Source organism: Jaculus jaculus, chromosome 1, assembly GCF_020740685.1.
Source record: "Jaculus jaculus isolate mJacJac1 chromosome 1, mJacJac1.mat.Y.cur, whole genome shotgun sequence".
Classification (NCBI taxonomy): Eukaryota; Metazoa; Chordata; class Mammalia; order Rodentia; family Dipodidae; genus Jaculus; species Jaculus jaculus.
In genome coordinates, this window is record NC_059102.1 from 315,131,100 (window position 1) to 315,155,950 (window position 24,851).

The 24,851-nt window shown below is 51.2% G+C and overlaps 1 protein-coding gene across 5 annotated transcripts; it reads left to right on the plus strand.

Annotated features, from left to right (window-relative positions):
* The first annotated feature begins 1,841 nt into the window (after positions 1-1,841).
* Positions 1,842-24,302, plus strand: Nectin4 (nectin cell adhesion molecule 4). 5 transcript variants are annotated; one of them, XM_045130490.1, is made up of 10 exons: positions 1,881-1,900; positions 2,001-2,139; positions 13,370-13,729; positions 15,434-15,724; positions 18,935-19,055; positions 20,337-20,485; positions 20,746-20,902; positions 21,697-21,772; positions 22,154-22,228; positions 22,566-24,302. In XM_045130490.1, the coding sequence occupies exons 2-10, from the start codon at positions 2,064-2,066 to the stop codon at positions 22,788-22,790; spliced, it is 1,530 nt and encodes a 509-aa protein (XP_044986425.1). In that variant the 5' UTR covers positions 1,881-1,900; positions 2,001-2,063; the 3' UTR covers positions 22,791-24,302. The 5 variants fall into 5 exon arrangements, with proteins under 5 accessions (XP_044986424.1, XP_004671182.2, XP_044986426.1 ...); XM_045130489.1 differs by having other exon boundaries at positions 1,842-2,139; XM_004671125.2 differs by having other exon boundaries at positions 1,842-2,139; positions 20,749-20,902.
* The last annotated feature ends 549 nt before the right edge of the window (positions 24,303-24,851 follow it).

Genomic DNA, 24,851 nt, shown 5'->3' on the forward strand with positions numbered 1-24,851 from the left:
GTGTGCCTGGCCTCCTGCCACTGCAGTGAGCTCCAGATGCATGCTCCACTTAGTGCATCTGGCTTTACATGAGTACTGGAGAATCAAACCCAGGAAATCAGGCTTTGCAAGCAAGTGCCTTTCATTGTTGAGCCATCTCCCCAGCCTTATTGTTTTTTTTTTTTTTTTTTTTTTTTTTTTTTTTAAGAATTAGTCTCATAGGGCTGGAGAGATGGCTTAGTGGTTAAGATGCTTGCCTGCCAAGCTAAAGGACTCAGGTTTGACTCCCCAGGACTCACGTACAGTCAGATGCACAAGGTGGCATGTGCATCTGGAGTTCATTTGCAGCAGCTAGAGGCCTTGGTGTACCTCTTTTATCCCTTCCCCCTCCCCCCATATATAGATCTGCTTCTCTCTCTCTCTCTCTCTCTCTCTCTCTCTCTCTCTCTTTCTCTTTCAAATAAATAAAACTACAATATTAAAAATAAAAACAGAATTAGTTGGGTTGGAGAGATGGCTTAGTGGTTAAGGGTGCTTGCTGGAAAAGCCAAAGGACCCAGGTTCAATTCCCCAGTACCCCCATTAAGCCAGATGCACAAGGTGGCACGTGCATCTGGAGTTCATTTGCAGTGGTTAGAGGCCCTGGTGCGCCCATAGGCAAGGCCAGCCTTGAGCTCCCGCTCCTCCTGCCTTTACCTCCTGAGTAGTGCTGGGGTTACAGGCGTGCAACACTACGTCCTGCTGTTACCACGGGCAAATGAGGTCTGCTTTTTGGAGTACAGGAACAGCGTGCTTGAAATCAAGATAGTCCTTGCAAGGTCCGGACATGTAGCCCTCTCCATGACTGTGGGGTAAATGGCCCTAGAAAGAGCTGGAAAAGCCCTTCCGCTAAGGTTGTGCGAATGCACTTTTGGGACTCCTGGCCAGATATCAAGTTGTCAGAGAGAGGGCTCTAAGAGGGAAGCTGGGAACCCACACTCCATCTGACTAATTCCTGTGCAGTCTTTGGCTTCTATTTAGTGAGAGGCCAAAGAGAAAGGGGTATTTGAGGGGCTAGAGAGATACATTAGCAGCTAAGGTGCTTGCCTGCGAAGCCTAAGGATCCAGGTTCCATTCCCCAGGACCCATGTAAGCCAGATGCACAAGGTGGTCCATGCCACCTTGTTCTTTTGCAGTGGCTGGAGGCTCGGGGACAGCCAACACCCGGCCTCTCTCTCTCTTTCTGTATCTGCCTGTTTCTCTTTCAAATAAATAAATATGATTTTTTTAAGGGTATTTGAGCTAGTTGTCCGCCTCCAGGATAGAGGTGTCCGAGCAAGCTACCATACTAAGCTATGCGTCCTCTGGCAAGTCCCTTCCACAGTTTGAGCGTGTTTTCTCCTCAGTGAACGGAGCGGATGGGCCACAATCCTCCTCAGTCCTGGCTTTCTCCGATTCCAAAACTGAGCCCCTCCGCCAGTTTGGGGAACTTGTCAAGGGCCCCCCGGAGGCAGCAAGCCTGGCTGGGGTGTGAGATGCTTGGATTCCGTGCCACCTACAAGGGCTCTGTTCCTCCTGCCCAGGCCCAGGGCCTCCCTCTTCGAGACACCCCAGAACTCCCTGCCCCCCCCCATGCCCTTGCCTCTCCCTACGCAGCCCCTTCCACAAGTAAAGCCCAAAGGTGAGGATGGGCTCTCACTGCCCGCACCCAGGTTCTTCCCAACTCCCCTCCCTCCCTGGCGCCCATTAGCTAGCCCGGGCCGTGGGGGCGGTGGCTGCGGAGTCTCCTCTCCGTGCCAGGCCCAGCCCCCGGAGACGCACCTGTTCTGACCTGCTTAGCAGGTTCCCAGGTTTCTGCCTTCGTTGTTGGCCACGGCGTGGGAAGCAGCTCTGGGGGAGCTCAGCGCTCCCGTCACGGCTTCTTGGGGGTAGCCACGGCTGGGTGGGTAAACCCGGGGCTGGGTCCCCTAGTGGAGACCCGAGGGGAATAGGCAGGGGAGTCAGTGCCAAGGGGCACTCGGTCACTTCCTTCTCGGCTCCAGAGCGGCTCCCAGGGAGAACTCCGTGGAACTTCAGAATCATTGGTCAGGTCTGCCTTTGAACCAATGCCCCTGTCCCTGGGAGCCGAGATGTGGGGCCCTGAAGCCTGGCTGCTGCTGCTGATCCTGGTATCGTTGACAGGTAGGACTCTCCTGAGCCATCAGGACCCTTGCTTCTGAGCCCAGCCTGGCACAGATACGCACACGCGAATACATAAACACACCTGCACGCATGCATGCACGCACGCACGCACACGTATTCTCCCCTTGTACTCTTGACGGAGGAGCCAGTCTCTCCCGTCTCCACTGGCAGCAGTGCCCCGAGAAGGACTAACCGTAGCTCTTCCTGTCAAGTCCCCTTTCTGCCCCCGGGCAAGGATACTGATGTCTGGGGTCCCTAACCGCCTCTGCCAAAGCTTTGTCTAGGCATGAGCTGTCTCTGGGTGAAGAGATCTTAATAATCTGGTGCCGATGGGCAGAGAGGTGGGACCTGAGGACCCTACTCACCTGGGGGACTTCCTGGTGGCTTCATGGCCTGCCTATCCACTGAGCTCCCAGACTGCTGCTTAAAGCTGAGACTGACTCAGGGCTGAGCTGGCCTCAGCAGTCACCAGGTGCAGGAAACCTGATGTCCGGGGAGTGAATGGGCATCTCTGTCTCCTCCTCTCCATGATAGTCCAGGGTACCTGGACTCCAGTGCCTGTTGGGGAACTACAGAGAAGCTAGGTCTCCTCTCAGTCTGACCGCTGTCTTTCCAGGAGCATACAAGCTAGAAGGGGTAGGGTGGCAATATGGGTTACTCAGGTGGCTGAGCATCTATGGTAGCAGGCCATCCTTTTTGTCTCTCACCTCCCTATTTTCTCTGCTGAACTCCTTATACTTCTCCTCCTTTCTTGCCAGCTTAAGCTATGTGGAGCAGATGTTATAGGCACCCGTCACTGTCAGACAAGGGGAGAGAATGTGTGCATAGTGAGACCACAGAGGGATGCCATAGAGTGTTGCCAGTGTAATGGGAAATCTTTCTCCTTAGAAAGATGAGGCCCTGTCTGGAGAGGGCAGTAGGATACTCAGGCCCAAGAGAAGTAACCGGGGCGTGCCATTTGTCCAGCAGCACCTCACTATGATTCCCCACCCCCATTCTCAGCTGAAGCTCAGGAGGAGAACAAGGCCTGGGTGACTGAGCTGACAAGAGTGGGGGCTGTCTCCCTCTGGTCTTGTAACGGGAGGGTTGCTGCCCAGCCTCCAATCTAGGATACTGAGCTCCAACCTCTGCCACCTTCGCCAACACCCCTGTCTCTTAATTCCCATCTTCCAGACAGTCCTGCTCACTTGCTTAGGCCAAGAGGGTGGGGCCTCCTGCTGGGCCAGGGAACCCAGCAGGCGCTTTCCCGTAGGATCTACCCACACCTGAAGAATGGAGTCATGCTGTCTTAGGACTTGGAAGGGATCAAAGAGATCACCATTCCAATGCCTTCATTTTACAGATGGGAAAACTGACAGGAACAGATAGGCAGGTGAAATCTGCCAGACTGCCCAGTGTAAGAAACGTAAGCAGAGTCAGTGCCTTGGTTTCCAGGCTCCTTGTTCATTAAAGAACAAGCATGCACTGGGTACTGCCAGGATGCTAGATGCTAGCGACGCACTGTGACTCAAACGCGATTCCTACCTGCTTCTCCATAATGTAAACCTGTTCTTTCTAAGAGAAGCCCAGAGAAGGAGAAAGGAGGCTCCTTGTTAAAGTGCCCCTGACTTCACCCAGTGTCTGAGAAGCTAGGAAGAAAGGCTGTCTCCAGGTTTGCCTGGGAAGTCGGTACCCAGTACAGTTCCATTCTACTGCTGCCATAGACTTCACAGAGCTGAAGGCTGCACTTGGGGATCCCTGAGAACTCAGACCCCAAGTCCTTGGTCCCATTTCCACTCCCACCCTCATTCCGACGCCTCTGTATGTAGGCATCTCTTTAGTGGCACCAGGAGGCTGGAGCTTTTTCATGTCTGTGAACAATCCTTGACTGGAAATTAAGAGCCCTGAGTTCCGATCCCATTTCTGCTATTAATTTACTAAGCGGCCCTGAGCAATTAAGAAATTCAACTTCACTAGACCAAGAGGGAGGTCTGACTGGTTGGTCTCTGCACACCTTCCAGCTCTGACTTACCACGGCCCTGTGATTGTACAACTCCTGGCTGAAGTGGGGTGCTGACCAGTCGCATAGTGGCTGAGAAGACCCTTCCCCAGAATACTGTCTTCCTGGCCCTACTGAAAACTGACCACCCCCCCACACACCCACCCACCCAACTCCTGGGTTATTAGAGCTCTGAGCCTTAGGGCCCTGCCCCACCCCTGACAGGGAGAGGAGCCCAGGCTTGGGAGGCGCCTGACACCACAGCTCTTTGTCTGTCCTTAATGGGATGAGTTTCCGGGTGAGGTCCCATCCCCCTCCTCCCTCCATCATCTCCTGCCCTAGGGCTGAGGGGCCCAAATCTGAGAACCATTCTTCCATAGGATCCTAGTTCCTAGCTCTCTGTGGGCACCCAGCAGTCCTTGAAGGACTGGGTTGGGGAGGGGGGTGGTGAGTGGTTCTTCGGATTCTGAGTTTTGTCTTCTAAGGGTTAGAATCAGCTTTTGGTTCCAGATTAGTTTCCTAGAAAGGGAGGTGCCCCATCCCTGCTTTTCTACTCCTGTTTACAGAGGCGAGCAGGCGCTTTCCTGTGGGACCTACTCAAGCCCAAAGAGGCCAGAAGGGGAGATGTGGTTTCCCCACCCAAGTGTGAAGTACTAGGAGCTCCCTAGGGAATCCCTTGGCCCCAGTGACCCTGGTTCTGTCCTAAGTGTTTCTGGGGCTGGGATCAAGAGACCCCAGCAGCAGGGATAGTGATGAGGAGTTCACTGTGCACTGTTCCAACTTTTGAACCATAACTTCAGAATCCTGGGCTCCTCAGGCAAAGCGAAAGGGTGTTAGCCACTGTGGGAAACAAGCCCTGCAAGGGAAGAATGCCTAGATTTTCTGGCCTCCAAAATTTACACTGACCACAAAGATTAGGCTAAGAGAAGGGATGGTGATGAAGCAAACTGAGTCAGGAGTGAAGAGAACAGAGGAGGCTTGGTGGTCTAGATCTGAGCACGGAGTCTAAACCAAGCAGTTGGGCATGGGAAGTCATTCCCATGAAGGAGGGCACAACAGCACAACGGAGCGAACGGGGAGCTTCCCACAGTTTTCTGCCCCCCCCCTTTTCCTCTAAAACTGATGTGCCCTAAGAGCTGAGATGGAGGCTGTCCTGTGCGGTGAGGCAGATCTGGCCAGCAGTGGGGGGGCGGGGGGCATAAAATTGGTCAGGTGGGGGCTAGGATCTCAGGAGTTTGAGAGAAGTCAAATTCTGGGTCTCCCACCCACAGTGTGGCTGTTGTGGTGACTCAGCGGGGCTCAGACTCTGGCTCCTGGGGGTTTAGGAGACTTATCTGTGCTGGGAGCTGTGTCTGGGCCAGAGCCCGGCTGCTTTAAGAACCGTCCTCCCCCATTGTTCTCTCCATCTATGATTGGGGTGCCGCCCCCTCCCCACTCCCCAGACATTAATCTGTGGGTGGGCGCTTTGCCCGGATTGGGAAGCTCTCACTAAGCTGGGGGCTTAGGACAATGGTAGGGTGGCAAATGAGGGAGGTGGGTGAAGGCAGAGAGAGAGAGAGCGCCAAGGCCAAGGCTATGGGTAGGGGTGGAGGTGGGGGCACCAAAAGGGATTTGCATTGTTGATGCCACCTGTCCTGGATTGGGGGGTGGTAGACTCCTCTCAGAGTCTTTTCTTACCCTAAACCAACTCCAGCCTTCTCTGGTGGAGCAGGTGCTGTACTGAAGGGAGGCAAGAGTTAACAAAGGAGAATGAGACCCTAGGTGGCTTAGACCCCTCCCCCTAGCCCCAGACAAATTCCCCCCTTCCCACCAAACCCACACTAGACAGCTCTAACCCCAGGCCTGGAGCCAGAGCTGGTTTTTCTGGTGGTGGCAAGCGGCAGAGCCCTGACGGAGATTCCCAGGGAGAGGCCTACTTGGGGGGCCAGAAGTGCTGGGGGGCCCAGGGGCGTGGGTAAGAAGGATGGGTGTTTATTTGTAGCAACCTAAGGAACAGGGGAGAGGGAGCTTTTGTTTTGTTCTGTTGAGGAGCCTTGGTGGCAATTTCCCATCACCTGAGGGACAGTGACCTCATCTCTGGGTACCTCCACCGTGAGCCTGAGATGAATTTGCCCTCAAGTCTTGGGGTGAAGTGAGGAGGGAGGCCAGGGGCAACACTTCAGACAGTTTGCACAGGCGGAAGCTCAGAGCCATACACTACTGACCAAGGGCAGCTGAGACAGATGAGCAGAAGCCAAGATAAACGACATCAAAATATTTACTATGTGTGCAGAGCCCTGCAGGACAGGAATGCACCCCATGCTTTCAGAGGGTGTGAGATGTACACGGAATGGTGCATGCACGAATGCTCACACACAAGCTAATACATAGCTCCTCCCTCTGGGCATAGAAAAGTAAGACATATACTCCTCTGAAGAGAAGACATAAATACATGTATGTGTGAACCACTTCCAAGTTCATGCAAGGAGATGGCCTCCCATGCATGTGAACTAGAAAGACTGACCAGACCTTCATCCAAAGTTACCCATACAGCGCTGGAGAAATGGTTTAGTGGTTTAAGGCATTTGCCTGAAAAGCCAAAGGACCCTGCTTCGATTACCCAGGACCCACATAAGCTAGATGCACAAGGTGGCACATACGTCTGGAATATGTTTGCAGTGGCTGGAGGCCCTGGCTCACCAATTCTCTCCCTCCCTGCCTCTTTCTCTCGAATAAATAAAAATATGAAATAGACTTTTTTTAAAAAAGATACCTTGAGCCGGGCGTGGTGGCGCACACCTTTAATCCAAGCATTTGGGAGGCAGAGGTAGGAGGATTGCTGTGAGTTCGAGGCCACCCTGAGACTCCATAGTGAATTCCAGGTCAGCCTGGGCTAGAGTGAGACCCTACCTCGAAAAACCAAAAAAAATAAAAATAAAAAAAAAAGATACCTATATATTCAAAAGCAAAAGACACATTTATTTCATTCCTTCTACACACAGGCTTTTGTCTAGGACATTTTCATGTATATAACCCTCATATGTCAATATATCCATAGAGAATTCTGATGGATACAAAGGCTCTCAAAACAAAAGATTTTGCCAGGCATGGTGGTGCACACCTTTAATCCCAGCACTTGGGAGGCAGAGGTAGGAGGATCGCTGTGAGTTTGAGGCCAGCCTGCGACTACATAGTAAATTCCAGATCAGCCAGGGCTAGAGAGAGACCCTATCTTGAAAAAAAAAAAAAAAAATCTTCTCCAAAGATGTTGCCATGTAAGTGCCAACCTCAGTTTCCCCTTTTGAGATCAGAGACACAGAAAGGAAAGTTGGGACCCAGGCACAGGGTGGGGTGTAGCCAACCAGCCCAAGGCAGGAATGGAGGGCCTGTCTGGGAGCGGGCGGGGTACACAAAGGGCAGGGCCCCAAAGAGGCCTGAGGGGGCCTGGCCAGGGGTGGAGGAGGCTGAGGGCAGGGATCCCGTCTGGCCAGTTGGGCCTGTTCTCTCCCTTGCGCAAGGTGGTGGCGGCTGTGGCTAAGCCTGCTGCTGTGTGGCAGCTTCTGAGTCACCAAGACTCCTGACCAGCGTCCTGGTGCTCCTTGAGACGAGGGGTGAGGAGAGTCAAGGGGAGTGCCCAGCAAGCTAGAGTCCATCAGCCTCAGCAAACAACTTGCAGCAAAAGGGTCCGTGGGCTTGGCCTGGCCTGGCCACCACATGCCCAGAGGGTGACCTCATCAGGCAGGCGGTGTGTCTCCTTCAGTCTGATGACATCATCGTGCTGACGCCAGGCACTGGGTGGAGGAGAGGAGGAGGCAGTTCTGGCCTGCCCTGGCCTGGAAGCCCAGGCTCCTGGGTCTGTTTAGATCAGGACAAGGACATAAGGGTCTGAGTTTTATTGGTCATCTCTTGCAGTTTAGGGGATGGGCAGAAGGGGAAGGTCAGAAAGAGGAGTGTGATGATGCCATTGCTGGAGATGTTCCCACTGAACCTTTGGACAGAGGGGAGTCTAGGAGAGATGCAAAAGGAAATTCCTCATTGTACTGGGTTTCTTATTCTGCAACACTTGGGCTTGTCCCTGGGGGGTGAGGCTCTTGGACTTGCAGGTAGGGACATGGAGGATTGGGATTCAGGCATGTGCTAGGTGTCCAATTCCTGCTGTGTCCTAAAGGGGTATTATTTTGGGAGGGGGAGGCTATGGGTGATTTATGGTAAGGAGGGGACAGGTGCTTGGCAAGTATGGGGATAGATATGGAAAATATGTCTCTGACGTTGTCTCGTAAATAGTCATGGGCTGGAGGGATGGCTTAGTGGTTAAAGCACTTGCTTGCAAAGCCTAACAGCTGGAGTTTGATTCCCTAGTACCCATGTAAAGCCAGAGGTGCCACATGGAGCACGTGTCTAGAGCTTGTTTGCCACGGCTGAAGGCCCTGGTGCACCCATTCTCTCTCTCCATCCATCTCTCTTCTGTCTAACTCTTTCTGCTTGCAAATAAATAAATAAAAGAAATAGTCTTTAGAAGGATTTTATTCTGCACTCTCATCACTGTGACCTGCATCCACACCAATGTGCTAAGGAAAGTGTGCTGGGGACCTCTTATCCTAAGCCCATCCTAGCTGCTTTTTTTTTAACTTCCTGTTCCTTTCAGTGCCAGGAGGGGGTGCCTGGGAGGGGTACAGGTGACTAGCTGGACTCCTAGGCTGGGCTGGGTGGGACCAACATCAGCTTAGGCAGGTCAGGGCCCTGGTATCTGGCCCTGCAGGTCTGTCCCGTCCAGCCTGGACCCTCCCAGCACCGTCCTCCCTCCTTCCACTCCTGCCGGTGGGGCCACAAGAGCCCATTCCTGTGCCTCACTGGAGCCCTCGAGTCCACTCTGTGCTTCACTTCCTCCTCATGTCTGCCTCTCTTGTTATTTTTTTAATATTTATTTTTATTTATTTGACAGAGAAAGAGGTGGGGAGAGAGAGAGAATGGGTGCGCCAAGGCCTCCAGCCACTGCAGTTGAACTCCAGATGCATGTGCCCCCTTGTGCATCTGGCTAACATGGGTCTTGGGGAATTGAACCTGGGTCCTTTGGCTTTGCAGGCAAATGCCTTAACCGCTAAGCCATCCTTCCCGATGTCTGCTTCTCTTTATCCCTCCTTTCTTCCACAGTTTAGTCCAGAGCTCCTCCTTTGGCAGTGAACCCAGATAGCCAGGCTAACTTGCCTCCCCAAGGTTGCCATGCCAACACTGTCCCTGCCCAGCCCAACCAAGGAAGAATTGTTATTTCCTGCATATCTCACTCACTCGTAGATTTGACCATTAATTCATTCATTTGTTTGGGGTGGGGTTGGGTATTGAGATGGTATCTTTCTATGCTGCCCATAACTTAAGATCCTCTTGCCTGAGCCTCTTTAGTGTTGGGATTACAGTATGGGCCAACGTGCTTGGCTTCATTCATTTATTCCATTAGTCAATACACATTCAAGTAGAAGAATGGAGACCACATACTACTGAACATGAAATCAGAAACCAAGTTTCCATAAGTGATATATGACCCTGTATCTACTCAATATGGTGTAGGAGGCAAAGAAGAAAATAGCAAGTACAAGCCGGGCATGGTGGCGCACGCCTTTAATCCCAGTGCTTGGGAGGCAGAGGTAGGAGAATTGCTGTGAGTTCGAGGCCACCCTGAGACTCCATGGTGAATTCCAAGTCAGCCTGGGGTGGAGAGAGACCCTACCTCGAAAAAAAAATATATATATAGCAAGTACAATCTGTGGGTTAAAATGATATAACTGGGGTGAAAACAGTGTGCCAGGGGAACACAGGAAGAAAGCACTCAGGGCTGTCTGAGGTGGGGGCGGGGAGGGAGGCATCCAGGAGGAAATGATGCCTAAGCACAGTCTTAAGGCATGAGTAGGAGTTTGCCAGACAATGATGAGTAGGAGCAACCAGACAGAGGGAGGAGGGCATTCCCGGCAGGGGTACAGTGTGAGCAGAGGTGAAGGACAACAGGGCATGTGGGGTGCTGGGTAGAGGCAGGGGCTGTAGCCTGTTGGGAGCTGCTGTGGTATACAGTCTAAGACAGAGGTCTTACTTCTCCAGAGCACTCTTCTGCTCTGCCCTCGCCCTTGGGTTTTATATTTATTTTCTTGGGATTTTTTTTGTTTATTTGTTTAGTTTTTTATTTTGTTTATTTGCAAGCAGAGAGATACAGACATACACAGAGAAAGAGCATGGGCACGCCAGGGCCTCTAGCCACTGCAAATGAACTCCAGACACCTGTGCCACCTTGTGCATCTGGCTTTGTGGGTCCTGGGGAATTGAACTGGGGGTATTAGGTTTTGCAGGCAAGCACCTTAACCACTGAGCCATCTCTCCTGCCCCATTACACTTGGGGTTTTGGTTTTTTGGTTGTTTTTTTGTTTTGTTTTGTTTTGTTTTTTTGAGGTAGGGTCTCACCCTAGCCCAGGCTGAGCTGAAATTCACTGCGTACTCTCAGGGTAGCCTTGAACTCATGGCGAGCCTCCTACCTCTGCCTCCTGAGTGCTGGGATTAAAGGTGTGTGCCACCACGTCTGGCTTACACTTGTTTTTTTATAACCATGAACTTTCCCATGCCCTGTCTCCTTAAGAAGCTGCTCATCCTGGAAATCCAGATATATATATATATATTTTTGGTATGTGTCTGTGTATATGCATGTTCATATGTCTGTAGGCACGTGTGGGGGGGGGATACATGCATAAGCATATATGTAGAGGCAAGAAGTTGGTGTTGGGTGTCTTCCTTCATCACTTTTTACCTTATTTATTTATTTTGTAAAATATTTTATTTCTTTATGTATTTGAATGAGAGAGAAAGAGAGAATGGGCATGCCAGGGCCTCTATCCACTGCAGATGAACTCCACATGCATGCACCCCTTTGTGCATCTGACTTTCATAGGTCCTGGGGAATCAAACTGGAGTCCTTAGGCTTTGCAGATAAATGCTTTAACCACTAAGCCATTTCCCCAGTCCATCCACCTTATGTATTAAGACAGGGTCTCTCAGGCTGGAGATATAGCTTAGTGGTTAAGGTGCTTGCCTACAAAACCAAAGGACCCAGGTTCAGTTCTCCAGGACCCACATAAGCCAGATGCACAAGATGGCACATGCATCTGGAGTTCACTTGCAGAGGCTGAAGACCCTGGCAAGCCCATTCTCTGTCTCTTTGTCTCTTTCTTTCTTTCTTTCAAATAAATAAAATATTTTTAAAAGAAATTAAAAAAAAAAAAAAAGACAGGGTCTCTCACTTGAACACAGCACTCAAGGACCCAGCTAGTGTACTTAGCCAGCTTGCCTCGGCATGCTGAGCGTACGGTGGGCTGCCACACGTTCCCAGCATTTATGTGGATGTTGAAGGTCCAAACTCGGGCCCTCAAGCTTGTGTGGCAAGTACTCTAACGATGGAGCCATTGCTCCAACCCCTGACATTCGGTTGTTTTTGGATCTTCCCTCTCCCTCACCTTGCTTTCTAGCCAGTGATCAAATCCATCCCCTTCATCAAAGTTCCCCTAGGAATGGTCCCCATCTCTCTGCCTGCCTCTGTTAGGGCTGCATCTGCAGCCTCCTGGTGAGCATCGGATCTTCAATCTGTCGGTTTTCTGGTCACACTGAATATTGTCACTTGCCTCATGTCACTTCCTGGCTAAGGGAACTTTAGTGACTCTTTTTCCTCTTGACCAAATCTGAATTTCTTTGCCTGACATGGAAGGTTCTGAGTTATTTAGCCCCACCCTACCCCAGCTATATTTTCCACTCCTGCTCCACACACACACCCTGCCTTAGGTTGGGTCCTCTCTTCTCTGCTTCCTGACCGAGCCAGCCTCTCCACCTCCTGGGTGTTTGCTTACCTTGAACCTTTGCCTAGAATACCTTTTGGGTCTTCCCTGCCTCTTGATCTTACCCAACTCGTGCAGGAAATGATCCCTCATGACTCCCCCAGTGACTACCCCATCCCACAACTAACCTACAACACACTAGTAAACATTAAATCAGAAACCGTCATTGCAAGCCAGGCTTGATGGCTCATCCTGTAAATCCAGTGCTCGGAAGGCTGAAGCAGGAGGATAGTGAGTTAGAGGCCAGCCTGGAGGCTATAAAGTGAGACTCTGTCTCAAAGAAGAAATAGAAAAAAAGAAAGAGAAGGAAGAAAATGAAAGAAGGAAGGAGGAAAAGCAATCGTCATTGCATTATACCATATCTATATTTATATATCTATTACTTCATATATTTCTCTTCCTCTTAAAAGACCTCAGGTTCCATGAGGCAGGAAAGGATTCTTACTTGCAGGTCAAATTGCACAATGCATATATCTGATTCCCAAATCCTTGAGAGTTCATACTGCTCCACATCAAAGAATAAGGCACCTGTCCCTTTGTCCCTGCTCCTCTGATTCGCCTCAACATTCTGACCCTTTTGTTGTGTGTCTGCCCTGACCTCATTTCTCCGGGCCTCTGACCAGAGCCCTTTCATTCATTCCTGCCTCTAAACCTCCATTCATGCCATTCCTCCCACATGGAATATGTCCTTCTCTCTGGGAATCCAGGTCTCTAACCTTCCAGTTATGAAAAGAATGTCCTGAAGGGCTGCTGGTCCTTGCCTACATCCTCCATCCCAGACACCAGCAGGGCTGGGCCCTTCCTGTGGCTCCTGGTCATGCCTTCGGAAACCATTCACTTTTACAAAACCCTTCAGTAGGTTGAGCCTCCTGTGAATTTGTTCATGGCTTTCCCTATTTCTTTTTCTTTTTCTTTTTTTGGTTTTTCCACTCTAGCCCAGGCTGACCTAGAATTCACTATGTAGTCTCAGGGTGGCTTTGAACTAAGGGTGATCCTCCTGTCTCTGCCTCCCGAGTGTTGGTTTCCTATTTCTATGTATGGAAATTCCATCTGCCTGAGGGCTGTGATCTCCCCGAGGGGAGGGGCTGGGTCTCTGGTTCTGTTATCCCATCTTGGAATTGCTGTGATAGCATCCGAGGCTGCAAAAGGGGTGAGTCTTCCCGAAATCACCTGTGTGGCCTTAGGCAGGCCACTTCCTTTCTGCGGGTCTCAGTTTCCTCATCTGTTAAATGGCGATAATAACGCCTACCTCTTGGCAATGTTTTGTGGATCTAATGAGGTAATGAATTGAATGCGCTTTGCAAGCACAAAAAGCTCCTAGAGTTCTGGCTGTTTGCTGTCTTTACCCAGAGTGGATTCCCCAGCTCTGGCCGTGCCCCTAATCCAGGGTGCTCCTCTCTGCCCCCTGCAGGCCGATGCCCCGCGGGTGAGCTGGAGACTTCGGACTTGGTGACAGTGGTGCTGGGCCAGGATGCCAAGCTGCCCTGCTTCTACCGAGGGGATCCCGATGAGCAGGTGGGGCAGGTGGCATGGGCCCGAGTGGACGCGAACGAGGGTACCCGGGAACTGGCCCTGTTACACTCCAAGTACGGGCTTCACGTGAGCTCTGCCTATGAGGACCGCGTGGAGCAACCGCCGCCCCCCAGGGACCCTCTGGACGGCTCTGTGCTGCTGCGCAACGCCGTGCAAGCAGACGAGGGCGAGTACGAGTGCAGAGTCAGCACCTTCCCAGCGGGCAGCTTCCAAGCGCGCATGCGGCTCCGCGTGCTGGGTAAGTGCAGAGCTGCCGGGTGTGTGCGCACAGCGACCTCGATCGACTCCAGGCCCAGAGCCCGAGAGCGGAGCAGCCGGAGGCAGGTGGGGCAGAGACGGAGCAGGCATAAAAGATGGCCTCCTGGGCTGGAGAGATGGCTTAGCGGTTAAGCGCTAGATTGTGAACCCTAAGGACACCGGTTCGAGGCTCGGTTCCCCAGGTCCCACGTTAGCCAGATGCACAAGGGGGCGCACGCATCTGGAGTTCGTTTGCAGAGGCTGGAAGCCCTGGCGCGCCCATTCTCTCTCTCTCCCTCTATCTGTCTTTCTCTCTGTGTCTGTCGCTCTCAAATAAATAAATAAATAATTTAAAAAAAAAAAAGATGGCCTCCTTTGCCGGGGCGTGGTGGCTGGCGCCCGCCTTTAATCCCAGCACTCGGGAGGCAGAGGTAGGAGGATCGCTCTGAGTTCCAGGCCAGCCTGAGACTACTGCGTGAATTCCAGGTCAGCCTGGGCTAGTGTGAGACCCTACCTCGAAAAACAAGCAAACAAAAAGATCCTATAGGGATGAAGGGAGGACAATTCAACTCCTCCCCCCACGCAATCCAAAAGTTCTCTCCAGATAACCCCAATCCATATACTAGAAAGTTCTTCTTTCTGTTGACTTGAGATCTCCTCCTGAACAAGACAGCATGGGCTGCCCCACAGCCTTTTAAAGAGCTGAAGAGCTCTGTCATGTTCCACCCAAATCTACTCTTCCCAAGCTGCACCTACTGGCTCCTGCCACAGTTTCACCAAAGACACCAACTCAAAGCCTCCCTTCCCCATCCTGGGCTCCTTGGTTTTAAATGTGGACATGAAGCCCAGCTATGGGGTGGCCTTAAGGTGTCTAGTGGGGCCAATATTTCTTTTGGTCCCTGGGCTTTTGGTGAATGTGGTCTGAGATCATAGACACCTTTTAAATCACCGCTGTGCACCATGAGCACGTGTCCTCAACTTGGACCTGTGGTCAAATTTCAAGTTGTCTTTTCTATTATGTGCTTGGGCTATTAATATTTTGAAGCTGGACTGAAAGCTTTTGTAGTTTCTCCTTGTCCACATGGAAGGAGAAATGAGTGTAAAAAAATCCAAACATGGTGGTACACTCTATAATCCCAACAGGAAGATGAGGCAAAAGGATAGAGGCTTTGAAGCCAACTTGTTCTACTTAGTGAGACCTTGTCTCGAAAATCAAAAAGCACACACGCATAAGAAAACATCCTGAGTATGAATCTGTGACTCTAGGCTTTGTCATCTAAAAGCTGATGACCTGGAACAAATCATTTAACCTCCCTGAGCTTTAGTTTTCCTCACCTGAAAAATAGGCATAATAATACCTACCTCACTAGTTTGTTAGCAGAATAAAATGAGATAACATTGGTAAAGTGTTTAACATAATAGTTGGCACAGTAAGCGGTGGCTATTATTATTATGTAGATAATATCTAATTAGTTTTTAAATTACTTTGTTATTTTTATTTTTTAAATGACCCATGCACATTATTGAAAAAAAAAATCTAACAATAGAGAAGACAAAAAATCACCTGAAATTCTACCACCTATCTGGTACCTTTATTAGTGAATTAAGAGAAGGGAAAGCCACTTAAGGTTTGCAGTAGGTAAGACTGAAGTGGAATGCACTGAGGTTGTGCAGATCTGTGACCTCCTTCCCCTCCTATCCACAGTGCCTCCCCTGCCCTCCCTGAATCCTGGTCCACCACTTGAGGAAGGCCAAGGCCTGACATTGGCAGCCTCCTGCACTGCTGAGGGCAGCCCTGCGCCCAGTGTGACTTGGGACACAGAGGTCAAAGGCACGGTATCCAGCCGCTCTTTCAAGCACTCACGCTCTGCTGCTGTCACTTCAGAGTTTCACCTAGTGCCTAGCCGAAGCATGAATGGACAGCCACTTACCTGTGTGGTGTCCCATCCTGGCCTGCTCCAAGACCAAAGAATCACCCACACCCTCCAAGTGGCCTGTGAGTACCTGGATTTGTGAGTAGGGGGATTTTATGGGTTCTGAAAGGATTCGTGAGACATTGACCCTGAGCCATGCCAGGCTGTCCAACCAAGGTTCAGGAGGCCACAGTATATGAGAGAGCACTAGCCCAGCAGAAGACCTGACGCCCAATCCAAACAACGTTAGCAAATCATTGAGACCTCTCGGACTTGCAGGGTCTCTGACCTTTTTTTATTATTATTATTATTTTAATTTTTTGTTATTTTATTTATTCATTTGAGAGTGACAGAGAGAGGAAGAGGCAGGTAGATAGAGAGAGAGAATGGGTTCTCCAGGGCCTCCAGCCACTGGAAACAAACTCCAGACACGTGCGCCCCCTTGTGCATCTGGCTTACGTGGGTCGTGGGGAATTGAGCCTCAAACCAGGGTCCTTAGGCTTCACAGGCAAGCGCTTAATCGCTAAGCCATCTCCCCAGCCCCCCTGTCCTTTTTTTTTTTTTTTTTTTTTTTTTTGGTTTTTTGAGGTAAGGTCTCACTCTGGTCCAGGCTGACCTGGAATTAACTCTGTAGTCTCAGGGTGGCCTTGAACTCATGGCGATCCTCCTACCTCTGCCTCCCAAGTGCTGGGATTAAAGGCGTGCGCCACCACGCCTGGCTTTTTTTTGGTTTTTTGAGGTAGGGTCTCACTCTGGCTCAGGCTGACCTGGAATTCACTATGTAGTCTCAGGGTGGCCTCGAACTCTCGGCAATCCTCCTACCTCTGCCTCCCGAGTGCTGGGATTAAAGGCGTGCGCCACCACACCCGGCTACCCCCTGTCCTTTTTAAAAATATATATTTATTTATTTATTTGCAAGTGCAGAGAGAGAGACAGAGAGAGAGAGAATGAGCATGCCACTGCAAATGAACTCCAGACACATGTACCACTTTGTGCCTCCGACTTTATGTGGGTACTGGGAAATCAAACCAGGTCATCAGGTCTTGCAGGCAAACGCCTTTAACAGCTGAGCCATCTCTCCAGGCCTGGTCCCCATCTTTACAGAAAAGATTGCCTTGTTTCACTGGGAGAATCAGGTACAAAGAAGGAGTTGAATGCATCTTGCAAAATATACAGTTTAGGGTTTGGAGACAGACTTGGGATAAGCTCTCATTCTGCTATTTACCAACTGGTATTTAATCTTGTTAGGCTTCATTTTCTTCATCAGCAAAATGAGTGTAATTATACCAACTTTACAGGATTTTGAGGAGGATTAGCAGCCGTGAGTGCAAAGCATCTCACCCAGGTCATAAACCAGGGGAGCGATCAGTAAACTGCAGGTGGCCGCTTCCAGCATTAGACTTCAAGCATTTGCCACCAAGTAGGTTCAGCAATTACTTCTCATTGCTGGGACAAAACACACAACCAGAAGCAGCTTTATGGAAGGAAAAGGTTTATTTCCTTTTATAATTTCTTTTTTGTTGTTGTTTGTTTGTGAGGTAGGGTCTCACTCTAGCCCAGGCTGACCTGGAATTCACTATGTAGTCTCAAGGTGCCCTCAAACTCTCTGTGATCCTCCTACCTCTGCCTCCCGAGTGCTAGGATTAAAGGCGTGCGCCACCACACCTGGCTCAGTTTATAATTTCTAAGGCGTTGCATGAAACTTCTTTCTCTGGGGAGATGGGAACACATGTCTAATCACCTCAGATAAAGCATCAGCGATGGGAATTGAACCAAAATCCAAATCTGGTGAATTTACTGAGGTTGCTGACAGAGCTCAGGTGAGAGGTTACTTAGCAGAGCTTGAGTGACCGAGGCCAGAAAAGCTCACTCCAGCAGAGATGACAGCCCTGCCGGGCGTGGTGGCGCACACCTTTAATCCCAGCACTCAGGAGGATCATTGTGAGTTTGAGGCCAATCTGAGACTTCTTAGTGGATTCCAGGTCAGCCTGGACTAAAGCAAGACCCTACCACTTAACCCCTCCACTCCTTCGTCCCCCCAAAAATCCTAACAGAAACTATATCTGCAGGATTTCAGACAGCTCAGCACTCAGTTGGTGGGAGAGTTAGCAGCTGTTTACTCTTTCTATATCCTTGGGAAAGGGCCTTGTGATCTTTAAAGTTTTAGCTTTCACAGACTTGTTTCCCTCCTGAGTCTCCTGAGCCTTGCTAGGGTGGGGATGTTTAAATTCAAAAGAAATTGCTGGATGGAGAGATGGCTTAGCTGTTAAGGCTAAGGAGCCAGATTCGATTCTCCAGGTCTCACATAAGCCAGCTACACCAGGTGGCACCTTTGTCTGGAGTTTGTTTGCAGTGGCTAGAAGCCCTGGCATGCCCATTCTCCCTCTCTCTCTCTCTCTCTTCTGCTCTCTGTCTCTAATAAATAAATAAAAATAAAAACTTTAAGCCAGGTGTGTGGCACATGCCTTTAATCCCAGCACTTGGGAGGCAGAGGTAGGAGGATCGCCATGAGTTCAAGGCCAGCCTGAGACTACATAGTTAATTCCAGATCAGCCTGGACCAGAGTGAGACCCTACCTCGAAACACCAAAAATAATAAATAAAAAAATAAACTTTAAAAGAGATTGCTATACAACAGAGGGGTAGATTCCTCATTAGACACAGCAATAGTAGGAAGCCAGGCATGCCATCTCCACAGAGTAGGGAGGAAAGAAAGAGAATGAGCAGGCCAGGAACACCCAGTGGAGCTGGCCTAATAAACCTCAAGGTCTGCCCCAAGTGACACACTTCCTCCAACGTTCCACCACCCAAAGGCTTCACCAGCTGGGCATCAAGCATAAGGCTTAATCCCAAACACATGAGTCTGTGAGGGACGTTTGAAATACAAACCACCACAGTAGGTAATCAACAAATGTTTGTTAGAGAAACAAATGAACCAGTGGGATTGTTCCGCCCTTGAAGAATTGGCCAGCAATTACCCAGCACTTGTTCTCTGATTAGCACTAGGCTGGACACCACAGGAGATCCAGAAAAAAAAGTGACACATCATTTCCCTGAGGTACTTGTGGGCTTATGGCAAAGGTAAACCAATATAGGCTGAGGTTAGAGAGGAGAGAGAGCCATGTGACCAGGAGCTGTCAGAGAGGTGGAGCCTGGTGAGGTTTGGCAACCCCTGTGCGGGATGGCAAAGGGCTGGGGGAAACTGTGCCATCAGGGTGCGGCAGGGTTGGGGGCTTTGAGGAAGCACATGCTGAAGGGTATCAATCTCTTTTCTCCTCCAACCTCCCATTCCAGTCCTTGCTGAGGCCTCTGTTCGGGGCCTTGAGGACCAAAAGCTATGGCATGTTGGCCGAGAAGGAGCTACACTCAAGTGCCTGAGCGAAGGGCAGCCTCCTCCTTCGTACAACTGGACGCGGTAAGGGTCTGGGCTTAGTTTGGGACTAGGGTCCTTCTCTCTCAGTGCCAGCATGTGGTCAATATGAGCGGCGAACTCTAGATAAATTGGGCCACGTGTCAAGACAATACAAAAATATGCTGGGCACAGTGGTGCACGCCTTTCTTCCCAGCACTTGGGAGGCAGAGGTAGGAGAATCACCATGAGTTCTAGGCCACCATGAGACTACATAGTGAGTTATAGGACAGCCAGGGATACAGTGAGACCTACCTGGAAATGCTATGTGTGTGTGTGTGTGTGTGTGTGTGTGTGTGTGTGTGCGTGCGTGTGCATGTGCATACACACACACACACATAAACTTCCCAGGTCTTGGGAGGCTGAGGTAGTGGGATCGCTGTGGGTTCAAGGCCAGCCTGGGGCTACAGAGTGAATTTCTGGTCAACCTGGGCTGGAGTAAGACCCTAGCTTTGAAAAAATATATATGCATAATCACCAAATATTACAGACTTATTCCAGAGAACCTAGGGTATATGGTTACCCATAAGGATACATTTTTGGCTTTTTTTCTTAACTTTTGAATTATGAAATATAACTGAGTATTGAATATTGCTATTATGTATTTATGAGCCCTTAAAATGCATGAGACAAAAAGACAGCTGACTGTAACTCTTGTTGCATTAATATTCCCATAACTACCACAATGTTGCCAGCACCTGAGAATACCCACCCACATCCAACCAGTTCCCTCAAGAGCTCTTGGCTGTCTTCCAGAGCCTAAATGTCTAGAGAATTGGGGGATGGGTAGGGTAGGGTGTACATGTATGTAAGCCTATGACAGGCATGTTCTAACATGTGGACATGAGTGATACAGATGGCCTTATGCCTGGGGCTAGGTTTGTGTACTCTGCCATGCAGCATCATGGGTGTTGGAGCATGCAGTCACACTTTCCAAGTACCTCTGAGCCCGGTTCAGCTAGGAGTGGAGCGTCCTGTTGTGTGGATTTTATAGCATGTGTATCTGGTACCTAGCGCTGGATGACGTGATCCCTGTGGGAGCATGTAGGATGGCATGCGTGTGGATCTTCCCTGAGTGTGTGCGGGGGTGCCCGGGTCAGGCTGGGTGGCAGAGAGAAGGGGCCTCTGCCTAGACCTGCCTAGGGGAGGGTAGGGCACCGTGGGAACAGCCGGAGGCTCTGGGTGACGTCATGGAGGAGGGGGGGTGTGAAGAGCTGCCTGGGCACGTTGGGAGGTGGCAGCCTCAGCCTGCCCCAGCCGGCACCCTTCAGCTTACCTGTCCTGCAGGCTCGATGCACCTCTGCCTAGTGGCGTGCGAGTGGAAGGGGACACTCTGGGCTTTCCCCCACTGACCACCGAGCACAGCGGCATCTACGTCTGCCACGTGAGCAATGAACTTTCCTCGAGAGATTCTCAAGTCACTGTGGATGTTCTCGGTAAGCACAGTGGTTGGGGAGACCGAGACCAGGGTGTCTGGGCCCAGGGCCTGGAGTGGATGGGCAACGGGGAGCAAGACCGAGAGAAGGAAGTGGGGCAGTATTCCCTGGGGAGTGGCGGATGGTGTCTGGTGTAGTAGGCCAGGCTGAGCGGGTGGGTGTAGATGTGCCCCGTGAAGACCATGTGTGAGCGGCACTGTGGGCGGGGATAGATCAGGGAGGGATCTGGGCATGCACCTCAGACACTGGCCTGTTTCCAGCAGACCCTCAGGACCCAGGCAAGCAGGTGGACCTAGTGTCAGCCTCCGTGGTGGTGGTGGGCGTGATTGCGGCTCTCCTGTTCTGCCTTCTGGTGGTGGTGGTGGTGCTCATGTCCCGGTATCACCGACGCAAGGCCCAGCAGATGACCCAGAAATAGTGAGTACTGGCTGCTCCCCAGTGTGCCGAGCTGAGCTGAGAACAAAGAGGAAGCAAGCAGAAGGTGGCGCAGAGCAGAGGAGAGAGAGGGGACTGGGTAGCCTAATAATCAGGAAGGGCTTTTTTTTTTTTTTAAATTTGAGAGCGACAGACACAGAGAGAAAGACAGATAGAGGGAGAGAGAGAGAATGGGCGCGCCAGGGCTTCCAGCCTCTGCAAACGAACTCCAGATGCGTGCGTCCCCTTGTGCATCTGGCTAACGTGGGACCTGGGGAACCGAGCCTCGAACCGGGGTCCTTAGGCTCCACAGGCAAGCGCTTAACCGCTAAGCCATCTCTCCAGCCCGGGCTTGCTTTTTTATTTTTATTTTTTTAAGGTAGGGACTCACTCTAGCGCAGGTTGACTTGATATTCGTTCTGAAGCCCCAGACTCACAGCGATCCGCCTACCTCAGCTTCCTGAATGTTGGGATTAGAGGTGTACACCACCACGCATGGCCTGTATAATCAGGGAGTTGATGGACCAGAGGTGGGTGGAGTCTTTGGGGAGGTGAGGGGTATTGGGATCTGGACCACCAATGGATGAGGGAAGCTCAGATGCATTGGTCCAGGTGTCACCTACTTGTGGCACACCCATGTTCTTCAGCCACACTGCCACCTACAGCCACACGCTAACAGTTGCGGGGCTAGCATGGCATCCGTACCCTTCAGCTGTCTCTCCTAGGTGCACCCAGGCTAGACTCACTTGGGGAGGCTACCTCAGCCTTCAGCTCGTGACAGCTCTTGTCTTTCCTAGTGAGGAGGAGCTGACCCTGACCAGGGAGAACTCCATCCGGAGGCTGCATTCCCATCATACGGACCCCAGGAGCCAGGTGCGTGCCAAGGCCGGCAGCATGTGCGGGGTATAGCCACACAGGTGTGCTTGGACCTGGGTCCTCTGCAGACAGAAGTGACGTCCTCCCCAGTGGCTCCTAGCTGGGGCTGGGATTGTGGGTTGTAGCTTCTTTGGGTCTGCTAAGATGCCTTGCAAAGGGTCCCCAGTACTGGCCTGGGGGCTGCTCTAGGAATCCACCGTCAGCACTGGGTCTGGGGTGGATTTCGGGTGGCAGCCGGGGACGAGGTTGTCTTTGTCAGGCAAACTATGGACCTGTGGGAGGAGGCTGGTGGAGGATGAGGGGTGAAGAGGCTGAGGGGAGGAGAGTGAGCTCTGTTCTAACTCCTTCCCCCTCCCTGTCCGGCCCTCCCCACAACAGCCGGAGGAGAGTGTAGGGCTGAGAGCCGAGGGCCACCCTGATAGTCTCAAGGACAACAGTAGCTGCTCTGTGATGGTGAGGCCCCCCGGCCCCACTGGTGTCCCGACCATTCTCCTCGGGCCCCTCTCCTGGCCCCAAACGGGGTGTGTCAGCAGCCCCCTTACCAGCCCCCAAGCCTGAGCCCTGGCTCACACGGCCCGTGTCCCGCTTCTCTGCTATGCCTTTGTTCTCTGTCTTCTTGTCCCCATGCCTAGCAACTGTTCCTGGCCCCCTCCCCATCCCCAACCCCTACGCCATCACCCCTGCTGTGCCACCTCAACCCAACCGATAGATAGCCCCCCGATAGATAGCCCCCCGCGGCATCTGCCTGCCTCGTCTCGCTTCCGACTTGTCGTCCGTCCTTGGTCTTTAGAGTGAAGAGCCCGAGGGCCGCAGTTACTCCACGCTGACCACAGTGAGGGAGATTGAAACACAGACCGAGCTGCTGTCTCCAAGCTCTGGGCGGGCAGAGGAAGAGGAAGATCAGGATGAAGGCATCAAACAGGCCATGAACCATTTTGTACAGGAGAATGGGACCCTGAGGGCCAAGCCCACGGGCAATGGCATATACATCAATGGGCGGGGGCATCTGGTCTGACCCAGGCCTGCCTCTCTCCCCTAGGCCTGGCTCCTTCCTCTGACATGGGGGACTTCAGTTCATCTTAAGGGACCTCCTTAAATGTCTACGCTTTTTTAGGAAGATGCGCCCCACTCCACTGACTGCTCCAACCTTTACCTCCAACCCTTCTGTTCATCGGGAGGGCCCCACTGGTTGAGTTCCTCCCACCGTATATGTAGGTCACTGTGTGTGTGTGTGTGTTTGTGTGTGTGTGTGTGTGTGTGTGTAAGTGTTCACCAGTGATATGTACATGTAAGAGTGACTGTCATAGTGTATATTATATTGTCATGTTATGTCCAAGTGAATGGCGGTATGTGTGCTCCAGGATTTGAGTCTGCGTGTGGAACACTGTTAGGTTCGGTTTGTGTCATGTGGCTGTGTGTGACCTCTGCCTGCAGATGCAGATATTTTCCTCAGACCCCAGAGCAGTATTAGTGATGCAGAGATTGGAGGTAAGAGGTGGAGACTGTGGGCCAGATCCAGATGTGCGGGCATAGCTGGAAGTGGACTCTGGCCTCTAAAAGTTGGGGAGGAGCCCTCCCATCACTTGGGAGCCCTGGGCAAGTGTGAAGCAGCCATCCAGGGGTCTGCCAGAGGCTTGAACTGCTACAGAAGCCCTCTGCCCTCTGGTGGCCTGTGGGTAGGCCTGTTGGATGTACATACTTTCTGTAAATTAACCTTCAGGGAACCTTTCAGAGTTTTGCTCAGACCCCCTTCATAAGAGGAAAACAAACCTCTTTTTGATTTATCTGCATTCTTGTTACTGGGCTTGCTTAAATGAGGCCATCCAACACAGGCGTTCAACAAAGCTGGACCTCGTGCAGACCCCACCCCAGGGGTTCCTTCCTGAGATTGGGAAAGGTACTATTGTAAGGCATCTACATCTGTGGAGCACCTTGGGGCGGGGGGACCAACACCTGGTGGCGTCTGGAACCAGAGCAGTGGGCAGTAGCTGAGGGAGGAAGGTGTAGGGGTGCTAATCCCTAGGGGCCCTGCTACTCTCCCCCTGGCCTCACCTCTTTTTTTAGTTGTCTCCATAATTGCTTGTGGTCCCTTGAGAAGTTCCTGGGACTTGGTGTTCAAGGGTTCTTGGTTTGGTTATGTAGGGGACAGAGATAGTGGGGGACAGATTGAGGAAAGGTGGGGAGTTCAGGTGAGGGGAAGGAGGTGCTGGGGTGAGAACATCTTTCCCCAGAGATTTCTGGGTCATTAATTCAGGGTTCTTCTGGATGGGGGTTGGGGTTAGAAGTTTATTTTTTCGTTGGCCCAGCCACACATACTCAACCAGAATACTGAGGTTTAGTATCCAAACTCAATGTGGTCAGAAATCTGCTGGACTTACTAACGGAGAGGCTCCCGTCCAGGTGCCCAGCCCAGCCCAGAACTGAGTGGAACCCAACCACCTGGGATCCTAATGTGTACATTTTGTGTAAATATGTGCATATTTGTACATAAAATGATATTCTGTTTTTAAATAAACAGATAAAACCTTTTCTGCGTGGCTCCTGTCTTGTCCCTCGAAGTGTGTAAGGCCCGAGTGCCACATGCCCTGTCTCAGCGCCATTGTCCCTCTCCGGGCAGGGCAAGGGTCCCATGCCAGCAGCCAGGAGGAAAAGGGGAAAGAATGGGATTTTACAAGGCCTTCAGCTATCTCTGAGAATCTTCCGGTAGGAGCTACAAACCTCCTCTGGGATAGGCAATTTCTTAATCTGCAAAGTGTTTTGAATCTTGTATGGAAACTTAAAATAGCTGTTGGAGGTAGAGAACCACGAGAACCTCGTACCTTTCTTACAGATAAAGAAACCGAAACACAAGTTAAATGAGTTCGTTCCACAGACTATGAGAACCGGAAGAATTTAAAAGTCGTCTAGCGGGTGCCTTTCATTGTCAAATGCATGGAAAGTGAGGCTCTGTGAAGAAATGAGGCTTGACCAAAGGGACAGGCCCATCAAGAAGCCTGCTCGCTCCTGGGCATGCCCCACACAGTCCTGTGCTGCCTTGCTCCCAGGCAAACCTCAGGTCTCTGTGTCCCACCCAAGA